Raw genomic sequence first — 24,156 nt, forward strand, 5'->3', positions numbered from 1 at the left:
CTCGCTACTGTATATAGCCTCGCTACTGTTATTTTTCACTGTCTTTTTACTGTTTTTATTTCTTGACTTGACTTACCTATTGTTCACCTAATACCTTTTTTGCACTATTGGTTAGTGCCTGTAAGTAAGCATTTCAACTGTATGGTCTACAACTGTTTTATTCGGCGCATGTGACAAATAAACTTTGATTTGATTTGTTTATCCCATATGTAACTCTGTGAGGTTGTTTTTGTTGCACTACTTTGCTTTGTCTTGGCCAGGTCGCAGTTGTAAATGAGATCTTGTTCTCAACTGGTCTACCTGGTTAAATAAATAAATAAACTTCTCTCTGTAGGCTGTCTCATCATTTTTGGTAATCAACCACTGTTGTGTCGTCTGCAAACTTGATGATTGAGTTGGAGGCGTGCATGGCCACGCAGTCGTGGGTGAACAGGGAGTACAGGAGGGGGCTGAGAACGCACCACAATCATATCAATTTCATTAGGTCTAATTACATTTTATTTGTCAATTCTTTTAACTTTAAATACAAATATTGAATTTTTACACTGTCCCAAGCAATTGGTTCATAATCCCTAGATTTGGTTCTTGACTGAGGCACTGATGACCTCTCTGGGTAAAATGCAGATCTACTCCTCTCTGGTGGCAGGTGCTGTAATGCCACAGTAATTTATGCCTGTGCAAGTAATTACTGTACTAATTTATTAGTCTCATTATGAGAAGAAGACAATGGTGTTGGTGTGGTCATTGAAGTTGATGTAGGTTATTACACAGTTTTACCAGTCGATAGGGCTGCGTTACATAACGTTACATTTCCCGAGCAAATTCATTCAAACAAGCATTTTGCAACATCCGCATGCATGTGACCAATACAATTTGATTTGAAATCCCAATAATCCCATTGCCTTGAACTCAGGCTCGCACGAGCGTTAACTGTCCTGTGAACACACATTTGGCTTTCCCACCAGTGACGGTGCAAGTCAATATTATGTAGGCTACTTTAATGCTGTTGTAGCAATCTTTCTTTGCGGAAGCTTGACGTCAATCTATATATAAATATATAAAAAATAACCGACAACCGACACTCGTGACTTTTATGCATTCCACGTGTGTCGTTCAACTGGGATACACACACAACTTTGATCTCGTCTGGAGAAAATGAAAACATACAGGTACATTTAATAATGATCATTTTATAAAACATACTTTGTGATTCATTTCAGAAAATGAAAGTGAATGTCATTTCGTCTGTGTGGGAAGACATTAAATTACGCTATGATTGTGTCTCAACCGATAGCGGGCACAACACAACTTCAGATGAAGTAAAAACTACAACATCGACATTTTAAGAAAAACACATCATAGTTTAACGTTAATTATCGAAAAACGCGTAAACGTTAAATAAAAAATGACATATTTTTCAAGAAATTACAAACATGGTTGTCAATCAATTTGATAAGCTTTTGAATTATATCAAACTCCAACTATGTATATTTTCCATTGATGAAGACATGGACGTCTCATGGTATGCTGTGTACCCTTTGACCACCATTCTCCAAAAAGGCACTTTCTGACCACTTCTTCCATGGGAAAACGTGTCTGGAAAGTTTTGTTTAAATCAAAAAGGGATGCTGTTAAAAAGTGATTGAATTCAAATAGATTTAGGTAGCAAACACCATTATTAACTATAGTGTATGGATTGTAGACTGGTGGGCGATGAACTGACACATCAGTCAAGAATGTGATTAGACAGACCACTGAACAAATGGGGTTGCGTTGCTTGGATTGGACAATGTCTTCTTTATACATTTATGTTCCAATCAATATTGTGAAAATTAAGCAATCCATTATCAGTCAATATTATCAACCCACCACCTGTCCTGTAATGCAATCTGGGATTTAATTAGCTATGGTCCTTCACATTCTGATCAGCAAGCCCCCTGACATATTTATACATTTTCTCCTGCAGAATACACTTTGTCATGTGGACTGTCCTGGGATTAGCAGCAGTCTTCATCTCTTCCTCGGGTAAATATTTCTCATAGCCTCAGTAGACGGCATAGACGTAGTCAAAGTTTTAGAAGGGGTGGTGGACAGCAATAAATCACAATTGCTTGTAGAGTTATGGACAAACTGTTTCATGTTGTAACATCCTCGTTCTCTGGAATTTCAAGTGCGACATGGCTCTGAGGTGAAGGTCGTTATTTCTGTTTTCACATCCTCATTTATGTGTCCTTTTTCTGAGTCCTTTTGACCTTTTTCCCACACACACGCGCATGTACACACACACACTTTATATCTCAATGAAGACTGTTTATCTACTCCTCGTATGTGTGCGTGTGTGTGGAGAGAGATAGGAAACACATTATTAGGAGGTGAGAATTCGGCAGATGAATAGGATGTGTGACCGTGATGAGTGCAATGTCCAGCATTTTATGAGAGCGAGAGAGTTAGTGTCAGTATAATTTGGCATGGGGATGAAGTAACTTGCCATATCAACATGGAATATTCAGATTTTAATGTGTCACTAGATATCCTCCTCATCTGAGCCAACAAATATGTATTATTCCATGAATTCTATTCAGGTCAAAATGTCTCATTATAGCTGCATTGTCAGTTTCAGGGCAGTAAGAGACTTGAGTTGAGTCCAAGATCAACTCTAAAATGTGCTAAACTGTCCCTGTTGAAGAGCTATGGGGGAAGCCAGTAGCATTTGGGCAAACCCATGGAAAACATAACTATTCCTTAGATATCTGTAGACGATTTATGATCCGGAGATGATAGGTTGACTTCTAACTGTCTGGCTGTCTCTTATCTATAGTTGCATAACTATCAGTGATATAGGATATACTGTGTTTAGTGTTCTTGGACAGCTATGATGTTCATGAAGTCAAATTTGAATTCCTATCCAGGCTGGTCTGTTTTGTAGATTGATAGAGCTATTGTAATATGGTCTTTTGTTGCTTTGGCATAATTTTTATGTAATGAAATCAAATACACTAATACTAGACCTTCTATATTTCTTTGATTAAGTAATTCTACCTTTTCAGAACATATTGGTTGTTCATTGTTAGAAGCCGTTCCTTTGTGACCTACATAAAGACAATAACGTTAATAACTGGCTCTACATTTGAAATCCACAACAGATCTGGCAACAATTTAATTTACTTCCGCTTCAAATAGCTCACCTGGGAGTGTTGCTCCACTTTCAAATTACTCTGTTTACTTAATACAATCTCTTATGGGCTATTGAATTTGAAGAACTGTTTGTTACTTTGTATGTGTTGAAAGTAATAATCTATCATAATTTCTAATCTCTCAACATGAGATGTCAAAGATTATCCCAACACCACATGCACCACCAACTATTGTATGTCCCAAATGAATGCAAAACATGTGCACATGCTGCCATGATGACCTCTAATCATTTTTCAGTCTAAGGAGAAGGCTAAATGCTAGCCAGACACTGCTAGATATAACAAATGGGCACTTACAATCTGTCTGTGGCATTGAACAACAGCCAAGGCTGAGTGTGTTATTCCACTGACACAACATTCCTCACATTGTTTACTAGAGGTCGACCGATTAATCAGAATGGCCGATTAATTAGGGCTGATTTCAAGCTTTCATAACAATCGGTAATTGCCATTTTTGGACACCGATCATAGCCGATTACATTGCACTCCATGAGGAGACTGCGTGGCAGGCTGACTACCTGTTATGCGAGTGCAGCAAGGAGCCAAGGCAAGGTGCTAGCTAGCATTAAACGTATCTTATAAAAAAAACAATCTTAACATAATCACAAGTTAACTACACGTGGTTGATGATATTACTAGTTTATCTAGCTTGTCCTGCGTTGCATATAATCGATGCGGTGCCTGTTAATTTATCATTGAATCACAGCCTACTTCGCCAAACGGGTGATTTAACAAGCTCATTCGCGAAAAAAGCACTGTCGTTGCACCAATGTGTACCTAACCATAAACATCAGCGCCTTTATTAAAATCAATACACAAGTATATATTTTTAAACCTGCATATTTAGTTAATATTGCCTGCCAACATGAATTTCTTTTAACTAGGGAAATTATGTCCTGTATTCCCTGTTCACCCACGACTGCGTGGCCACGCACGCCTCCAACTCAATCATCAAGTTTGCGGACGACACAACAGTGGTAGGCTTGATTACCAACAACGACGAGACGGCCTACAGGGAGGAGGTGAGGGCCCTCGGAGTGTGGTGTCAGGAAAATAACCTCACACTCAACGTCAACAAAACTAAGGAGATGATTGTGGACTTCAGGAAACAGCAGAGGGAACACCCCCTATCCACATCGATGGAACAGTAGTGTAGATGGTAGTAAGTTTTAAGTTCCTCGGCGTACACATCACAGACAAACTGAATTGGTCCACCCACACAGACAGCATCGTGAGGAAGGCGCAGCAGCGCCTCTTCAACCTCAGGAGGCTGAAGAAATTTGGCTTGTCAACAAAAGCACTCACAAACTTCTACAGATGCACAATCGAGAGCATCCTGTCGGGCTGTATCATCGCCTGGTACGGCAACTGCTCCGCCCACAACCCTAAGGCTCTCCAGAGGGTAGTGAGGTCTGCACAACGCATCATCGGGGGCAAACTACCTGCTCTCCAGGACACCTACACCACCCGATGTCACAGGAAGGCCATAAAGATCATCAAGGACAACAACCACCCGAGCCACTGCCTGTTCACCCTGCTATCATCCAGAAGGCGAGGTCAGTACAGGTGCATTAAAGCTGGGACCGAGAGACTGAAAAACAGCTTCTATCTCAAGGCCATCAGACTGTTAAACAGCCACCACTAACATTGAGTGGCTACTGCCAACACACTGACTCAACTCCAGCCACTTTAATAATGGGAATTGATGGGAAATGATGTAAAATATATCACTAGCCACTTTAAACAATGCTACCTAATATAATGTTTACACACCCTACATTATTAATCTCATTTGTATACGTATATACTGTACTCTATATCATCTACTGCATCTTTATGTAATACATGTATCACTAGCCACTTTAACTATGCCACTTTGTTTACATACCCTACATTACTCATCTCATATGTATATACTGTACTCGATACCATCTACTGCATCTTGCCTATGCCATTCTGTACCATCACTCATTCATATATCTTTATGTACATATTCTTTATCCCTTTACACTTGTGTGTATAAGGTAGTAGTTTTGGAATTGTTAGGTTAGATTACTTGTTGGTTATTACTGCATTGTCGGAACTAGAAGCACAAGCATTTCGCTACGCTCGCATTAACATCTGCTAACCATGTGTATGTGACAAATAAATACATTTGATTTGATTAATCTTTTTGATTATTTGAGCTGTTCTTCCCATAATAGATGGTACAATGATTACCTACGCTATACTTGCTTTTTTTGTCACAAATTGAAATTAGGTGAACTATTAGAATTTTAGAAACCATGAAATGGCGGCGCAGTATCTGCATAGTGCATCTATCATTTTCTATGTTTTACTTGCAACTAGTTACAAGTGGGATATAATACAATTCACAGTAACTTACTGTAGCTAATCCATCACACTCACTGACACGATGGTCTGGTAGGAAATGGAGTATTACAATTACATGGTGACTAGCTATAAATGAAATATTGTATGCAAATTTGGTATACATGTGAGAAGGGAGATACTCTTCATCAAAGAACTATAGAATTGATGGAATGGACTTCTTCACTACATCCACCATGTGGGTCAGTCTGTGTGCACAATAACACCCTTGATAGGCACCCTGCTTCAAACATCCAACACATTCCAATCCGATATCTTCATGAGGCGCAGAGCACCCTCCTTCTGTTTCATAGATACACAAAAAAACGAAATAAACCCACCTCTCGTTACTCTCACCGAAGCCACCTTATCCAACTCATCCACAATTTCCGTAGTTTAAATTTTCAGACTTCAAATGGATCTCCCAGATAACAGCATCGAGCCAAAACCCTTTCTCCAACCAAAAATGAATTAGAAGGCTTGGATATACTAGATTCCACTCCTCCGCACCTAGTCTGGTATTGGAAACCTGGTTGGTGCTGGATCTGCAGAGGGGAGGAAGGACAACCTAAGGAGAGGACAGACCCACAAGGAAGACCATGAGATCAATGGTGGCACTCCTCTGTGGTCTTCCTGCTCTGAGTGAAAGTTATATCTTTGGTCCCTCCGTGCCTGTTCTGGTGGTGGAACTGGGACTGGTGTTGGATCTGCAGATGGGAGGGGGAACAAACTGAGGAGCGAGCCGATACACTTGGAAGCCCAGGACCCGGAAGTCAGTGATGGTACTCCCCTGTGGCCTGCCCGCTCCAGGCTTAGGTCTATATAATTGGTCTTTCCTCTGCGCCACTTCTGGTGTGGTGATGAATGGTTCCTGGTTCTGGTCTGGTTCTGTGAGAGGGATAGGTATAGTGGGAGGAAGGGGGAGAGAGATGGTGAGGGAGAGAGATGATGGGGAGGGTATGTCCATTGGCCTGGTGCTAGGTGGGGGCCGTTTGTGAGACATCTTGGGTGGTGGGTTGGTCGGTGCCTGTGTTAAGGTATGGGTCTGGTTCTGGGTCTTCGTTGTTGTTGTCTGGTGGAGGGGGAGGGATTTGGGCTAGTGGGGTTGGTGGCATTGGCCATTGCTCTGCCGGCCTAGGAATTGGTGTAGGTTATGAAGAAGTGCCCCCCTTTCCCGCACAGGTTGCAGGGTCGTGTGGAAGTGCAGTCTGAGGTGGGATGGTCCCCTTTACAGATTCTGCAGATAATGGCTGGGCAGTTGGTTCTGGTCTGGTCGTTGGTCTGCTATTGTCCTGCAGGAGGAGGAAGGACAAACCTCAGAGCAAGCGGACACCTGGAAGCCCATAGGTCAATGGAGGCACTCCCCTGTGGTCTGCTCGCTCCAGGCGTAGGTTGGTGTCTCCGGTTCTGGTGGCAATGCAGCCTGATCTGCTCCAGGTGGGTTGGCAATTGGCTGGTCCTGGTCTGGTCGGTGGTGGCCTGAGGAGGGCAAAAATAAATAAATAAAGGCAGGGGAAGAGGGCTACAGGCCAAGGGTAGTGGGAGTAAGGAACGCCTCTGCAGTACTCTACTCGCCTCAAGGCCTGCATTCCATCATCTCCTCCTCAGGCAGCTAGTCCGGTGCTGGTTCTGGATGCTGAGGGGGGTCTGGGGTGGGCTATGGACTTGGGAGGTGTCAAACGAGGTGCTCTGCTTGCGTTGGCATAACACTTACTGTAAACTGCTATAACACTTCCACGGACAGTTGATAGGTGAGAATTGTCTGTTAATTGAATGACTAGAATATTCCGCCCTGAAACATATAATTGTATGGAATTGATTAGAATGTATAAAATCATAATCAATAAATGTGTAGTCTTAGTCAGAATTAGGGTAAAACAATATGTCTTTATGGTATTTTAAACACAGACTGTCTGAGCTTGGTGCCAACCTGACTAGAGATTTGGGAGAGGACGGGGAGTACGTCTCAAGGACAAGGTCACTATCTCTGTCGGCTGGGTAGTGAGACAGACAGTGTGTGTGTAGCAGGACATGTGTGTATGTGTGTGCTTATTAGAGGTCGACCGATTATGATTTTTCAACACTGATACCGATTATTGGAGGACCAAAAAAGCCGATACCGATTAATCTGCCAATTTTTTGTGGTGTTGTAATACTGACAATTAAAAACAATACTGAATTAACACTTATTTTAACTTAATATTAAACATCAATAAAATCAATTTAGCCTCAAATAAATAATGAAACATGTTCAATTTGGTTCAAATAATGCAAAAACAAAGTGTTGGAGAAGAAAATAATATGTGCCATGTAAAATATGTGCCATGTAAAATATGTGCCATGTAAAAAAGCTAACGTTTAAGTTCCTTGCTCAGAACATATGAAAGTTGGTGGTTCCTTTTAACGTGAGACTTCAATATTCCAAGGTAAGAGGTTTTAGGTTGTAGTTATTATAGTATTTATAGGACTATTTCTCTCTATACCATTTGTATTTCATATACCTTTGACTATTGGATGTTCTTATAGGCACTATAGTATTGCCAGTGTAACAGTATAGCTTCCATCCCCCTCCTCGCCCCTACCTGGGCTCGAACCAGGAACACATATCGACAACAGCCACCCTCAAAGCATCGCTACCCATCGCTCCACAAAAGCCGCGGCCCTTGCAGCGCAAGGGGAATAACTACTCCAAATCTAAAAGCGAGTGATGTTTGAAACAGTATTAGCGCACACCCAGCTAACTAGCTAGCCATTTCACATTGGTTAAGGCTGATAGGCTTGAAGTCATAAACAGCGCTGTGCTTGCGAAGAGCTGCTGGCAAAACGCACGAAAGTGCTGTTTGAATGAATGATTACGGGCCTGCTGCTGCTCAGTCAGACTGCTCTATCAAATCAGACTTAATTATAACATAATAACACACAGAAATACGAGCCTTTGGTCATTAATATGATCGAATACGGAAACTATAATTTTGAAAACAAAATGTTTATTATTTCAGGGAAATACGGAACCGTTCGGTAGTTTATCTAACGGGTGGCATCCCTAAGTCTCTAAATATTCTTGTTACATTGCACAACCTTCAATGTATGTCATAATTACATAAAATTCTGGCAAATTAGTTCGCAATGAGCCAGGCAGCCCAAACTGTTGCATATACCCTGACTCTGGAAATCGGCACCCAAAAACACCGATTTCCGATTGTTATGAAAACTTGAAATTGGCCCTAATTAATCGGCCATTCCGGGTATGAGAAGTCAGTATAAAATGAATTGTTTTGTATTCTTGACTTTAGAACGTTCCCGGGAATAAACATTTGTGTAACGGTCGTCGGAGGAAGAAGGTGAGGACCAAAGCGCAGCGTGGTACTTGTTCATGTTATTTATTTAAACTGAACACTATCAAACAAAGAAACAAAAACACAACCAAAACAGCTCCGTCAGGTGCAAACCACACTAAACAGAAAATATAGTCACCCACAACTCAAGGGTGAAAACAGGCTGCCTAAGTATGGTTCTCAATCAGGGACAACGATTGACAGCCGCCTCTGATTGAGAACCATACCAGGCCAAACACAGAAATACCAAATCATAGATAAAAGAACATAGACCGCCCACCCAACTCACACCCTGACCATACTAAAACAAAGACATCACAAAGGAACTAAGGTCAGAACGTGACAATTTGACTATTGTAGCTGGGCCTCCGCCTGATTTAATTTCAACCAGTTTTCCACAAATTCTGGGTTTCAGGCTGAGAGTAATATAATTAAATTGGGTTATGTACCTGGAGAACATTTCTCTTGACCACGCCCCAAATATGCTTTGAGCCCCACCAGTACACTGCCCACTCCTATCAAAGTGATGATCGTACCTTATATTCAAAATATTGGGTAGAAAAATGTCCCATTATACCTACAAGGTACCAAACTGTACGATGCAAGTTCATATGTGTACCTGTGAAATGTATCGTTGACCTAACCATGCCCTTATTTTTGGTTTGTTAATATATATTGAACGAACATGCAACAATTTCCAAGATTTTACTGAGTTACAGTTAATTTCAATTATAGTCCATTGAAATAAGATCATTAGGCCCTTATCTATGGATTGCACATGACTGGGAATACAGATATGCATCTGTTGGTCACAGATGCCATTCAAAAAAGGTAGGGGCATGGATCAGAAAACCAGTCAGTATCTAGTGTGACCATTTGCCTCATGCAGCACGACACATCTCCTTCGCATATAGTTGATCAGGCTGTTGATTGTGGTCTGTGGAATGTTGTTCCACTCCTTTTCAATGGCTGTGCGAAGTTGCTGGATATTTGCGGGAACTGGAACACGCTGTTGTACACGTCTATCCAGAGCATCCCAAACATGCTCAATGGGTGACATGTCTGGTGAGTAGGCAGGCCATGGTAGAACTTGGACATTTTCAGCTTCCATGAATTGTGTACAGATCCTTGCGACATGGGGCTATGCATTATCATGCTGAAAAATGAGGTGATGGCGGCAGATGATTGGCACGACAATGGGCCTTAGGATCTCATCATGGTATCTCTGTGCATTCAAATTGCCATCGATAAAATGCAAATGTTTTCATTGTCCGTAGCTTATGCCTGCCCACACCATAACCCCACCGCCACCATGGGGCACTCTGTTCACAACATTGACATTGGCAAACCGCTCGCCCACACAACGCCATACACTTGGTCTGCGGTTGTGAGGCCGGTTGGACGTACTGCAAAATTTTCTAAAATAACTTAAGGTGGCATATGGTAGAGAAATTAACATGTAATCAAATGTGTGTTCAAAATTTGAGAGAAATATACTTCTTGTGCCTATGACAAATGTCTGGTCTCTTTTATTTTAGCTCATGAAACATGGGACCAACACTTTACGTGTTGCGTTTATATTTTTGTTCTGTGTATGTTCCAAGCAATTAGTATGAACCAATGCATTCTTAAACAAGGGGGTTGTATACTCTACGTAAGGGCTCTTCAAACCTGATCCTGGAGACCTACCCTCCTGTAGGTGTTCACTCCAACCCCAATTATAACTGACATGATTTAGTTCATCAACCAGCTAATTATTAGAATCAGGATGGTAGCTCTGCAGAAACAGGGTTCGAGAGCCCTGCTCCTTGAGCACTGCTAGTTTTGATGTTACGCTGGTGTTGATAATTTGACCATATTTATCCAATTTTAACAAAGTTCAGAAATGCATTCTTGCCAACAAGTGTGTGGCCATATCTCTTTCACACTCACATATCTGGTGGTGTAGCTGCACTGTAGACTGCACATTTCAGGTTGCTAGCGACCAAGAGGTTACGAGTTAAAATCACATTTGTGGTCACAGTACAATATTTTACAGCAATTGAAATCAGAATAAAGCAGCATACTGTCAATTGTCGAAATTACCCCTTCAAGTTGTTGTATACATTTATTTTGTTTTTACTAGAATGCTAGGCAAAGTGCAAAAATGGTCAGAATACATCTCCATTAGGTTATGTTCACAGAACTGGTGGCGCAGCAGGAAATGCAACAAACTTGCTGTAAAACTGCAACATTTTTGCTACACCCCATGCAAAGGGGGCCGGTAAAATGTTCTGCACGCAAGAACAATCATGACCCCGGCCAAAAAGGTTCTCCCTCTGTGTCACAATGGGATTCGATTAAACTATTAGCGTCCGTTGCTATATCAACGTTGTGATGACCTAATGATTAGAATTCCAGCCTAAATTATGTTCTTATCATAACTATGTAAACCTGGCTGATTTCATAAAAAAATGTGCTGTTTAAACAAGTTTTGATTAGCTAATAAAATGAAAACATTACTTCGAACTACTTTTGGGTACCTTGTTAACATTACAACTTGAAATCCATGTCTTAAACATTGCTAAGTTTCAGAAATGGCAAAGAAAATGTGCCATCTGCTTGACACATTAAAGTTACTTACCTTACAGATCACAAAGTCAGCAATATACACTCCATTAAAATGCGTTTGATTCATACACTGACATACACTGACTTGTCTGGCTGTCATGTTTTTATTTCAACCTGCCCCTCCCTTGTCTACACTGAAATAATATAATTTCAGTCTAGTTTATTAATTCGACCATTAAGAATAAACAAGCACACAACTTAAAAGCCATACATGCACATTAATAAAATCATTGAGGATAACACACAATAAAGTCTGGGACTTATTTCCATTGTGGTCCTCGTGAGACAAGATGGCTAGGCAAGATCCAACACAGTATGGCAGTGAAATAATAAAACTAAAACAGAAGAACATCTATCTCATCGTTCCAGTTACATCATAGGGGTTATTCATATGGGCACAGAAGACATCAAACATATTTTTACTTTATTTTTAAAGCTGCCCGGAGAGGATGTTGTTTTTATAGGCAGAGGCAACTCATTCCATTCTGAGGCTCCAGTATACAAGAAAGTACCTTTCCCAGCATTACTCCTGAACCTGTATAAGCACACATCAGCAACACCTGATCTGGTGCTGTGATTGTGTGCTCATCCCTAACATGAGGAAAGTAATCACTTAGATATCTGGGCGCAGGACCATAAATACTCCTGTAAACCAAACCTAGTCTAATCTGGGACACCCTATCCTCAACAGGCATCCAGTTTAGTTCCTGAAAGCAGCTCCTGCCTATGTGAGTACGTGGACTCACCTTCAATACTACCCTGATCAGGTTATTCTGGGCTATCTGGAGCTTCCCCTTCATAAGTTTAGATAAGCCCCCAAACCAGGAAGTACTAGCGTAGTCAAAATGGCATTGAATGAGGGCAGTAGCAAGCACTTTCATGGAGTCCTTATCAAGCAGCTTGGACTTTTTAACCAAAAACTTAGTCCTGCCATTAGTCCTAGCACCTTATTGGCCATGCTCACACCTCCCAAGCTTCCATCAAGGATACATCCCAAGTAGCTAACAGAGGTTTTAGTAGTCAGCACCTCACCCCCTAACTCCACTCTGATTTCAGACAACCTACACAATTTAGGTCTGGATCCAAAAATAATTGCTTCAGTTTTCGCCAAGTGCAGAGATAGCTTATTATCTCTAAACCGTTTGCTAATGTTAGTAAGCTCTGTGCTAAGTATGCTCTCCAACAGTTTTACTTTTGTGAGACACCAGAAGTGTAGAGTCATCCGCATAAAGAAAAAGACTGCAGTAGTCCTCTTAGGATTCATTTTTGTTAGTACACCCTTGTGGTTGAATATAAATGTATCTATTGTAGGTCCTAGGATACAACAATGAATAATGTGGAACAAATAAATACCATCAAAGGAAACCTTACAACTTATAATAATGAACACCCTGTAAAACAGCTGTGAAAACCAACCTGGCAATATTTAAGATTTGAATACATAAACGTTGATATTTTTTGGTACAGTTGTGTATTTTCACAGATTTTTAGTACACTCACATAGACTAAAATACTGAATTCTGGTGTGTGGAATATAGAGGAGGTGGTTGCTGTGCAGGTGAGAGGTTCTGCCTGTCACTTGTTCTCAACAGGCAGCCAGTCTCATAAGGGGGACTTGAAGAGGGAGACTGCAAAGTCCAGGCACTGCTGCTCCCTTTGTTCTGAGTGTTTGCAGTGCTAGTGTTTTTAGTTCATCTGTGTATCTCACATATTGATAGAGCAAGAAAACTGTTCTCTGGGACCCTAGGTCCTAGAGAACAGGGGCTGAGTTAAAGGGAACAGGGGAGTGGACAGAGACGTAAACAAGCAAACACACAGGTTACACTTTACTGGAAGAACATTTTATGGGATTAGTCCAGTGTTATAAATGGGAGGTATGTACTTTTCACTATCAAAATAAAGAGCGTCACACACTCCATATATAAACTTCAAGTAATCTATTGGGTATTTACCAATGTTTTGGCATCACTGTGCCTTCTTCAGGGTATATACTTTTCAAACACTTTTGGAAGGTAAAGCCTACCTCATACTGGTCCCCCGACTCAGAGCACAGAGAATCAGACTGATCCGAACTCGCTGGTTCTGGTAGATGGGATACCTCCTGGGGGGCTCGGACATTCGATGGTTTGAAAGTAATTTGGAGAGGTAAATTGTTATAAGCTCAGTATAACTACCATTTCTTGCTTTTTGAAATGTCAACCAAAGCATAACATACTTTGTCTATTGGGCTTCACCGAAGTGTAGGGCGTCAGTACTTTCAGTGGTCGACCGTCCAACTGGAGAAGATTGTTGGCTTCCACCGAGGTAACCCTAGGAAGACAGATAAAAAATATCAGTGTTAAGGAAACTAAAACTACCTTCAGGTTATTTTGTGTGCAAATGCAAATAGTTATGAGATTTTTTTATATTCACCTTAGCAGATGGTGACCCCAGCTAGGAGCGAAAGAGCAGCGAGGTTCCCTTGGTCTCGCCTTCCTTTCGTCCTTCTTCCAAACCAAGTAATTAGCCCGGATGTCTTCCTTTACCGACCTTAATGGGTATTGCCTCCACCCACTTGGTAAAGTGATCGGTTGCCGTCAGACACCAGCTGTTGCCATTCCTGGATTTGGTGAAGAGTCCGATGAGGTCCACCCCTAACATTTAAAGTGTTGGAGAAGGTTGCTTTTATCTTATCTTATCTGTGTCATACAGTATGCAGATGTTCATATTTGTAAGGATACTGACACACACACACACGTTCTATAATAGTGAACTCTGCTTTGGTCAAATAAAGCAACCATTACAAAACAATTTATCAGGGCAAGATTTGAATTGGGACACTTACTGATCATATGACATGGTGAAACAACTTTGATGGGCTGCAACTCCAGCGCCACAGTCTTCACCCTCTCAAACTTCTGGCAGACTAAACAGGTACTGACCTTTTTAAGCAAAAAGTGACAAATTGAAACATTGTGTGCTCTCTGATATGACATTCATTGAAATCATAATTTCAGATATAATAGAATGTGATTGATAAACAAAAGGTTATTTCACTTGCCCAACTGTGCACCTCCTTGACAATTCCCTGTCAGAAGAAGCGTAGGTTGATTTTGGCAATCATGCACTTCACTCCGAAAGTAAGCATTTCACTGTAAGGTGACCTGTTGTATTCGGCGCATGTGACTAATACGATTTGATTTAAAATGGCCAGCATGCATCTCGGTCAGCACGGCCTCCTTCTCCTTAGTAAAAATCACCCTCAGTGTGGCTGGCCATTCTTCCCTGTAGGTACATATGATTGCCTAACAAGTTGGAAGAGTTGTTGAAATACTAAAGTCTAATTACATTTGCACTGCTGTCTTTCTCTCTACATCTCTCTCTCTGTCTGTTTTCCACTCTCTTCCAACCTCTCTCTCACTTTCATCCTTTCTCACTTTCTTCCTCTCTCCCTCTTGCTCTGTCTTTTTAGTGATGACACCTAGTTAAGGGCATTTGGAATTACCGTTAATTGCTTACATGTCACGCCCTGGTTTTAGTATTTAGTGTTTTCTTTATTATTTTGGTCAGGCCAGGGTGTGACATGGGTTAATTATTTGGTGTGTTTTGTCTTGGGGTTTTTGTAGGTATTGGGATTGTGGTATAGTGGGGTTGTCTAGAAAAGTCTATGGTTGCCTGAAGTGGTTCTCAATCAGAGGCAGGTGTTTATCGTTGTCTCTGATTGGGAACCATATTTAGGCAGCCATATTCTTTGAGTGTTTCGTGGGTGATTGTTCCTGTCTCTGTGTTAGTTGTCACCAGATAGGCTCAGTCACTTTGGTTTTTCTTTTTTCATTGTTTTGGAAGAGAAAAGAACGTGCGCCATTCTCCTTGCGGAGATGGTGCTAAATCCATCAACACGGTCGGTCCCTGGGATTGGGCTGGCCAACACGATTCGGTTTGCTTAACGTTACCCTGAATTGTGAATTTCTCTGAATGTGTCGCCTCTTGTCGATCAGTGGTGCCTTCATAGTACTTCACCTGGTTGGAAAGATAAAAGAAAATCTCCTCAAGGGATGCCATTGAAGTGCAAGCTACATACAAACGAAAAGCTACAATAACAGTTACAGTTAACTAAATAAAATCGTCTGGCTAGCTAGCTACTGTAGCTGGCTAGCTGACTAGGCAGGCTGAGGTAATAATACAGTAGCTAGCAATGTCAATCTAAAAACGGCTTAAATGATTTCTTCATATTTTCTTTATGTAAAGACAAATATATGGTAAAGAAAGAGTGTTGTCTTTCCAGCCTTTTCGGTCTTCTGAAGCAGCAGGTTTCAGGGGGGCAAAAGGCTAGGGCCATCTCTGACTGCATGTGTTGGTATAGATGTGGGTATGCAGACCTGTTAGCCCCTTATGATGAGTTCAGATTTTTTTGTGGCCCCCACCCCCATCAAAGTTGCCCATTGCTGTTTAAGAGTCTGGCTCTTCTCGTTTCCTATATTCCTCGGTACCAAGGGGAGTTTTTCTAATCCACTGTTGCCATTTTCCAACTTTTTCTTATCTTGTTACAGACAAGTACAACTTGGCAAAAACTTTTGGAAATTAACCTTGGGAAATTGAAACTATTCAAAAATGCCTTTTTTTTGTCTTCTAGCCCTCTCAGGTGTGAAAGGAATTGTGAAACAGAAGGTCCTCCTGCATTGCCCCTGCGTAAATAGAAATGTGAGAAAGACAATTATCTGGCAGCTAGAAGAGCATACCATCGTGCTCCGTCATGATGGAAGTAATAACCACACAACCATAGGGGAGAGATATGAAAACAGGGTCAGTCTCTTTCTAAATGAAGAGAAGGACAACTGTTCGCTGCTCCTCTCAGGCATCACTGTGGCAGACAACGGGACATACAAATGCTCCTTTACAGCCAACGCTTTTGTCTACGAAAAAGTAATTCTACATGTGGCTGGTAAGTCATTTGGTTTGTTTGTTCATTCAGTCATTCAGTCATCGGATGATTTCATTGTTTACTTCCCTTCCTTTCTTTTCTACTTAAAAAATGACTCAATTTCAGGCACGCTGTAGTTGATTATCTCCTCTCTCCTCTTCAGCGAGCTACAGTGTCTGTATGGACCTCGTCTCAGACCAGGCTTCGGTGAGTTCCGGAGGGGGAGAGGGGTCGGGGGTGTACCAGTGTAAAGCCTCTGGGGGCTATCCAGAGGGCCAGATTCACTGGAAGCTGGAAGGACATCCTCTGGTGAACCCCTCCAGGAGGGATGTGACCCACTTGGACAACTTTACAGGACTCTACAGCCTGACCAGCAACCTGACCATCGAGCTGAGTAAGGATGAAACACTGCAATGTGTGGTGGAGAACACAGCCTTGGCCTCCAACCTCACCTCCAACTCCAGCTGCAATCAAAAGTCTAGTGAGTACAGGAGACGAGTGATACCAGTAGATCTACTAACCAGTAGCACTATATCATGGTAGTCAGGGTCTGGATTTTCACCACTAGGGTGAATACATTGAATAATTTTGATTTGGGTCTCGGCTTGTACATAAAGTCCTAAAAGATCTGCATGGGAATACATGAGAATGAAAATCTAGGAGTGGGTGCTTGAGGGTGGGGGAAAGCTTGGGAAAGCCCAGGCATAAAAACACAACAGGGAAAAACCTTAACTCTGCTAGAGTGAAACTACAGAGAAACAACAGTATTATCTCTATTAGCATTATCAATGAGTAGAGAACAGTGTTTCCTCTGACTGAACCCAATGTTTGGATAAAAAATGAAGGAGCTGGAATCCACAGTGATGTGTTGACGAGTAAGTCAATAAAGAAAGTTACACTGCTGTGGCATGTTGGGAGGAAGTGTGTGTTTTTGTTGGAAAGCCTTTTCACCACAGGTCAAGTTACACCAAGAGGTCTGACTTTTCAAATTCTTCCTCTGACAGATTTTTGGCTTCACCTTCTCTTATCTAAAACATGTTTCTGGAGCGTGTCATAGTTTATATTCCCTATTCATATGTTTTCTGTTTCCTCTCTCCTTTCCAGTGTCCTGGGAAGGTAGCGGTCATTATAAAGTAGAGGTTGCAGCAGTTGTGGCTGTCAGCCTTATTGTGATTTTTATTGTGGGAGTCCTGCTGGTGTTCTTACTAACTAGATGTCGCCGACATGAAAGGTCAACGGTGAGCCTTTCCCCTCATTATTTGCCAGGATTTCTGGCCAGTGTTTAATGCTGTTTGGATCTAGAAAAAACAAACCAGAGAGCAAAGTTCAAAAATAAATCCATTGTGTTTGAGTTAGAAATAAAACATACTAATAAACTAGTTCTTAAATAGTGATTGAATAGAGTTGTGAATTGAACGAGCATTTCAGACTTTGTGTGTGAGAAATGTTTTTTGTTTTTCCCAGAGAGACACAGAGAGGCAGGAAAGAGGCGTGACCCATTCGTTTAATGTGTATGAAGATGACTCTGCCTGAATGTGTAAAGCGTCTCCCCCCTCTGATGCAACAATCTCTCTTCAACTGGCAGACAACAAAATGGAGGGATGATGATAAGAGGAACTGAAACTTAAAATAAGGCCTGTGTTCAATGTAGAACTTGGAGCAACATTGAGCAATGTGTTGTGCCGTCATGTCTGAACTATTCTTTGTTGTGTTACGCAAAGAGGCAAACGGCGCCTGAAAGTGGTTAATCATGGTTTTCCCTAGTTCGCTGACACTGAACTGAACCCTGAGTTATGAATATGATGACGAGAGCAGAGTACAAAATGTGGCCATGGAGACAAGGTTTAAGAACTAAAAGAGAAGAGAAGAACAGCATGATGGGAGAAATGACTGTGATCAATGAACCGAAAGTGAGCTAGACTCAGTGAATGAAGCCCCCCCCCCCAAAAAAAGGGAGCCTGTGTATTGCAATTGTAGAGTTTACTCACTTCTTAAAGTACAGGTGCTTTCATATTTCTAAGAAGAGTAACATAATCAAACCAGACTACTGTAGTTATATAGCTGATACATGACTGAATAGCCATCGTTGTCTTTATGCATTTTGTATACTGCATGTTCCTGGTGTTGGTCTAATGTAGATCTGTCTGCTCTAAACAAGATTTCCCTCTGTAAATGCCAAACTGGAATGGGGGAGCCCCTACTGTGCTATTAAAACCCCTTATAATGTCACTGGTCACATTATAAGGAAGCTGCAGTAGGAAGTGACTACTTTGCTGAACCATTTGAATCATGCTGAGGATTCAAACGATTTGGTTTTATGTTAGACCAAATGATTAGTTTTAATGTAAATAGTCAATGACGTTATTTTACTTAGAATTCTGAATTTAATTCTCTGAATGTGTGAAGAATTGGACATGTTAATTGCTTATTGTTATGTAGCTTGCTGTGAACTAAGAGACCATGACATGTGATGACTAATGTCAAGGATTATTCAATTTACAAATGTCAAGCAAATTATCTGTTTACTCCAGTTTAAAGGTCTTCACAGGTCCACCTGAATATTCCAGACTTGACTTGGGACCGGGTCTGAAATGAAATCTTTTCGTTCTGGTCTGGGTCGTGTCCTGTTTGATTGTCATCAGGTGTCAAGTCTATGTACTGTAAGCACAGATCAAGGCTTTGCATAGCCTATAGAGGGCTTGACGTACGATGCCTCCTGACGGTCATGTTTGAAGACCACGGCATTCATTATTCTGTTCTGACAACAACAGCCAAGTGACTACACCAAACTGCATGATAACAGTGGCCAGTGCCGACCCGTCATTCAGGGCAGGTGGAGCTTTTGAGACCCACATTTTTAGAAAAAAATTTTTTGGCAGGGCTTGCCTGTTTTGCATGTTATTTTGGCATTAATACGTGTCACATATCAGTTTGCAAACAATGTAAAAAAACACACACAAAAAAAAACACTCGTTCAAACGTTTGGGGTCACTTATAAATATCCTTGTTTTTAAAGACATACAGTATAGACATGGTTAATGTTGTAAATGACTATTGTAGCTGGAAAAGGCAGATTTTTAATGCAATATCTACATAGGTGTACAGAGGCCCATTATCAGCAACCATCACTCCTGTGTTCCAATATAGATCAAACGTATCGGTGCTCGTCGGCCATTGGACATAAACATTACACAACAAGTTGGAAATTGCAAATTCAACAATGAGTGGTTTGTAAGGAAGTGAGCACAACTAGGTGATACTTTATACTGATACATAAATGATGTAATATGCCAGGGAGTTATGTATACTGTAGCTAAGAAAGTAATACTACGTGTGTGGTGTGTAGTAAGCTGTTAGTACCCCATGTGCCTCACGTTAATAATTTGGTCCCTTTTCCCCTCTTTCGCCTACTGTTCTGACTTGGTGGTGCACATGCACATGTAGTCTATAGCCTGTTTTAGAGAAATGTAATCATAGAATATTATAAGAGCTTTCATTGTCTGCTTATTTGGCCCCGTTATTTATTCTACGGTTCTGACTTGATGTACAAAGAGAATACTGTAAAAATGCCCATGATCTGTCGCTGTATACTGCATGTTCCTGGTGTTGGTCTAATGTAGATCTGTCTGGTCTAAACAAGATTTCCCTCTGTAAATGCCAAACTGGTATGGGGGAGCCCCTACTGTGCTTTTAAAACCCCTTATAATGTCACTGGTCACATTCAAAGGAAGCTGCAGTAGGAAGTGACTACTTTGCTGAACCATTTGAAACATGCTGAGGATTCAAACTATTAGTTTTGATTCGTTTTCATGTAAACGATTCCTCCTGGTGGTCATGTTGGAAGACCACGGCATAAATTATTCAGTTCTGACAACAACAGCCAAGTGACTACACCAAACTGCATGATAACAGTGGCCAGTGCCGACCCGTCATTCAGGGCAGGTGGGGCTTTTGAGACCCACATTTTTAGAAAAAACATTTTTGGGGGGGCTTGCATTAATACAGGTCACATATCATTTTACAAACAATGTAAAAAAGATATGTATCATTGAGTTAATAAAGCCGCATACAAACATGGTCTCTTTTTGTGTTTTCTTGAGTAAGGCAGCTCCCAAATGCAGGTGTTTCTGCCCAGCTCAGTGCTTTCTGTGGTGGGGAGGCAAGCCAGCAGGTTGAGGTTGGGGGATTATGGATGCCAGGTCATCTGATGCAGCACTCCATCACTCTCCTTGGTCAAATAGCCCTTACACAGCCTGGAGGTGTGTTGGGTCATTGTCCTGTTGAAAAACTAATGATAGTCCCACTAAGCCCAAACCAGATGGGATGGTCGAACTTCCGGCGCCGACAGAGATGGCCGCCTCGCTTCGCGTTCCTAGGAAACTATGCAGTTTTTTGTTTTTTTTACGTGTTATTTCTTACATTAGTACCCCAGGTCATCTTAGGTTTCATTACATACAGTCGAGAAGAACTACTGAACATAAGAGCAGCGTCAACTCACCATCAGTACGACCAAGAATATGACTTTCGCGAAGCGGATCCTGTGTTCTGCCTTTCACCCAGGACCACGGAATGGATCCCAGCCGGCGACCCAAAAAAACAACTTCGTAAAAGGGGGAAACGGAGCGGTCTTCTGGTCAGACTCCGGAGACGGGCACATCGTGCACCACTCCCTAGCATTCTTCTCGCCAATGTCCAGTCTCTTGACAACAAGGTTGATGAAATCCGAGCAAGGGTAGCATTCCAGAGGGACATCAGAGACTGTAACGTTCTTTGCTTCACGGAAACATGGCTCACTGGAGAGACGCTATCGGAGTCGGTGCAGCCAACTGGTTTCTCCACGCATCGCGCAGACCGAAACAAACATCTTTCTGGTAAGAAGAGGGGCGGGGGCGTATGCTTCATGGTTAACGTGACGTGGTGTGATCATAACAACATACAGGTACTCAAGTCCTTCTGTTCACCTGATTTAGAATTCCTCACAATCAAATGTCGCCCTGTGCAACTGGGTACTGGACTTCCTGACGGGCCGCCCCCAGGTGGTGAGGGTAGGCAACAACATTTCCACCCCGCTGATCCTCAACACTGGGGCCCCACAAGGGTGCGTTCTGAGCCCTCTCCTGTACTCCCTGTTCACCCACGACTGCGTGGCCACGCACGCCTCCAACTCAATCATCAAGTTTGCGGACGACACAACAGTGGTAGGCTTGATTACCAACAACGACGAGACGGCCTACAGGGAGGAGGTGAGGGCCCTCGGAGTGTGGTGTCAGGAAAATAACCTCACACTCAACGTCAACAAAACTAAGGAGATGATTGTGGACTTCAGGAAACAGCAGAGGGAACACCCCCCTATCCACATTGATGGAACAGTAGTGGAGAGGGTAGTAAGTTTTAAGTTCCTCGGCATACACATCACAGACAAACTGAATTGGTCCACCCACACAGACAGCATCGTGAAGAAGGCGTAGCAGCGCCTCTTCAACCTCAGGAGGCTGAAGAAATTCGGCTTGTCACCAAAAGCACTCACAAACTTCTACAGATGCACAATCGAGAGCATCCTGTCTGGCTGTATCATCGCCTGGTACAGCAACTGCTCTGCCCACAACCGTAAGGTTCTCCAGAGGGTAGTGAGGTCTGCACAACGCATCACCGGGGGCAAACTACCTGCCCTCCAGGACACCTACACCACCCGATGTCACAGGAAGGCCATAAAGATCATCAAGGACAACAACCAACCGAGCCACTGCCTGTTCACCCCGCTATCATCCAGAAGGCGAGGTCAGTACAGGTGCATCAAAGCTGGGACCGAGAGACTGAAAAACAGCTTCTATCTCAAGGCCATCAGACTGTTAAACAGCCACCACTAACATTGAGTGGCTGCTGCCAACACACTGACTCAACTCCAGCCACTTTAGTAATGGGAATTGATGGGAAATGATGTAAAATATATCACTAGCCACTTTAAACAATGCTACCTAATATAATGTTTACATACCCTACATTATTCATCTCATATGTATATGCATATACTGTACTCTATATCATCTACTGCATCTTTATGTAATACATGTATCACTAGCCACTTTAACTATGCCATTTTATTTACATACTCATCTCATATGTATATACTGCACTCAATACCATCTACTGTATCTTGCCTATGCCGCTCTGTACCATCACTCACTCATATATATTTATGTACATATTCTTTATCCCCTTACACTTGTGTCTATAAGGTAGTAGTTTTGGAATTGTTAGCTAGATTACTTGTTGGTTATTACTGCATTGTCGGAACTAGAAGCACAAGCATTTCGCTACACTCGCATTAACATCTGCTAACCATGTGTATGTGACAAATAAAATTGGATTTGATTTTATTTTATTTGGTGTATCGCTGCAGAATGCTGTGGTAGCCATACTGGTTAAGTGTGCCTTGAATTCTAAATAAATCACAGTGTCACCAGCAAATCACCCCACACCACCTCCATGCTTTACAGTGGGAAATACACCTGCAGAGATCATCTGTTCACTCGCACCGCGTCTCACAAAGACATGGCGGTTGGACCCCAGAAATTTGGACTCCAGACCAAAGGACAAATTTCCACTGGTCTAATGTACATTGCTCATGTTTCTTGGGCCAAGAAAGTCTCTTCTTCTTATTGGTGTCCTTTAGTAGTGTTTTCTTTGCAGCAATTTGACCATGAAGGCCTGAATCACCCAGTCTCCTCTGAACAGTTGATGTTGAAATGTGTCTGTTACTTGAACTCTGTGAAACATTTACTTGGGCTGCGATTTCTGAGGCTGGTAACTCTAATGAACGTATCCTCTGCAGCAGAGATAACTCTGGGTTTTCCATTCCTGTGGCGGTCCTCATGAGAGCCAGTTTCATCATAGAGCTGGATTGTTTTTGCGACTACACTTGAAGAAACTCAAAGTTATTGAAATTTTCCAGATTGACTGAACTTCATGTCTTAAAGTAATAATGGACTGACGTTTCTCTTTGCTTATTTGAGCTGTTCTTGTCATAATATGGTCTTTTACCAAATAGGGCTATCTTCTGTATACCACCCCTTCCTTGTCACAACACAACTGATTGGCTCAAACACATTAAGAAGGAAAGAAATTCCACAAAATAACGTTTAACAAGGCACACCTGTTAATTGAAATTCATTCCAGGTGACTACCTCCTGAATGCCAAGAGCGTGCAAAGCTGTCATCAAGGCAAAGGGTGGCTACTTTGAAGAATCTCAAAAATATTTAGATTTGTTTAACACTTTTTTGGTTACTACATGATTCCATATGTGTTATTTCATAGTTTTGATGTCTTCGCTATTATTCTACAATGTAGAAAATAGTACAAATAAAGAAAAATCCTTGAATGAATAAGTGTGTCCAAACTTTTGACTGGTATTGTGTTTTATTTATATATATATACATATACACTGCTCAAAAAAATAAAGGGAACACTAAAATAACACATCCTAGATCTGAATGAATTAAATATTATTGTTAAATACTTTTTTCTTTACATAGTTGAATGTGCTGACAACAAAATCACACAAAAATTATCAATGGAAATCAAATTGATCAACCCATGGAGGTCTGGATTTGGAGTCACACTCAAAATTAAAGTGGAAAACCACACTACAGGCTGATCCAACTTTGATGTAATGTCCTTAAAACAAGTCAAAATTAGGTTCAGTAGTGTGTGTGGCCTCCACGTGCCTGTATGACCTCCCTACAATGC

At 41.7% G+C, this 24,156-nt stretch overlaps 1 protein-coding gene across 2 annotated transcripts in view; it reads left to right on the top strand.

Annotated features, from left to right (window-relative positions):
* Positions 1 to 904: 904 nt before the first annotated feature.
* The window catches only part of LOC112225406 (CD276 antigen), a 30,672-nt gene continuing 7,420 nt past the window's right edge, over positions 905 to 24,156 (top strand). The window contains exons 1-6 of one of the 2 annotated variants that reach the window (XM_024389353.2): positions 909 to 1,169; positions 1,967 to 2,025; positions 16,122 to 16,430; positions 16,573 to 16,890; positions 17,514 to 17,647; positions 17,874 to 17,998. In XM_024389353.2, the coding sequence (XP_024245121.1) occupies positions 1,156 to 1,169; positions 1,967 to 2,025; positions 16,122 to 16,430; positions 16,573 to 16,890; positions 17,514 to 17,647; positions 17,874 to 17,942 (903 nt within the window). In that variant the 5' untranslated portion in view covers positions 909 to 1,155 and the 3' untranslated portion in view covers positions 17,943 to 17,998. Of the gene's footprint in view, positions 1,170 to 1,966; positions 2,026 to 16,121; positions 16,431 to 16,572; positions 16,891 to 17,513; positions 17,648 to 17,873; positions 17,999 to 24,156 lie in introns of those variants that run through there. The other variant, XM_042306346.1, reaches the window with a different exon arrangement.

Source organism: Oncorhynchus tshawytscha, linkage group LG26 (genome assembly GCF_018296145.1).
Source record: "Oncorhynchus tshawytscha isolate Ot180627B linkage group LG26, Otsh_v2.0, whole genome shotgun sequence".
Classification (NCBI taxonomy): domain Eukaryota; kingdom Metazoa; phylum Chordata; class Actinopteri; order Salmoniformes; family Salmonidae; genus Oncorhynchus; species Oncorhynchus tshawytscha.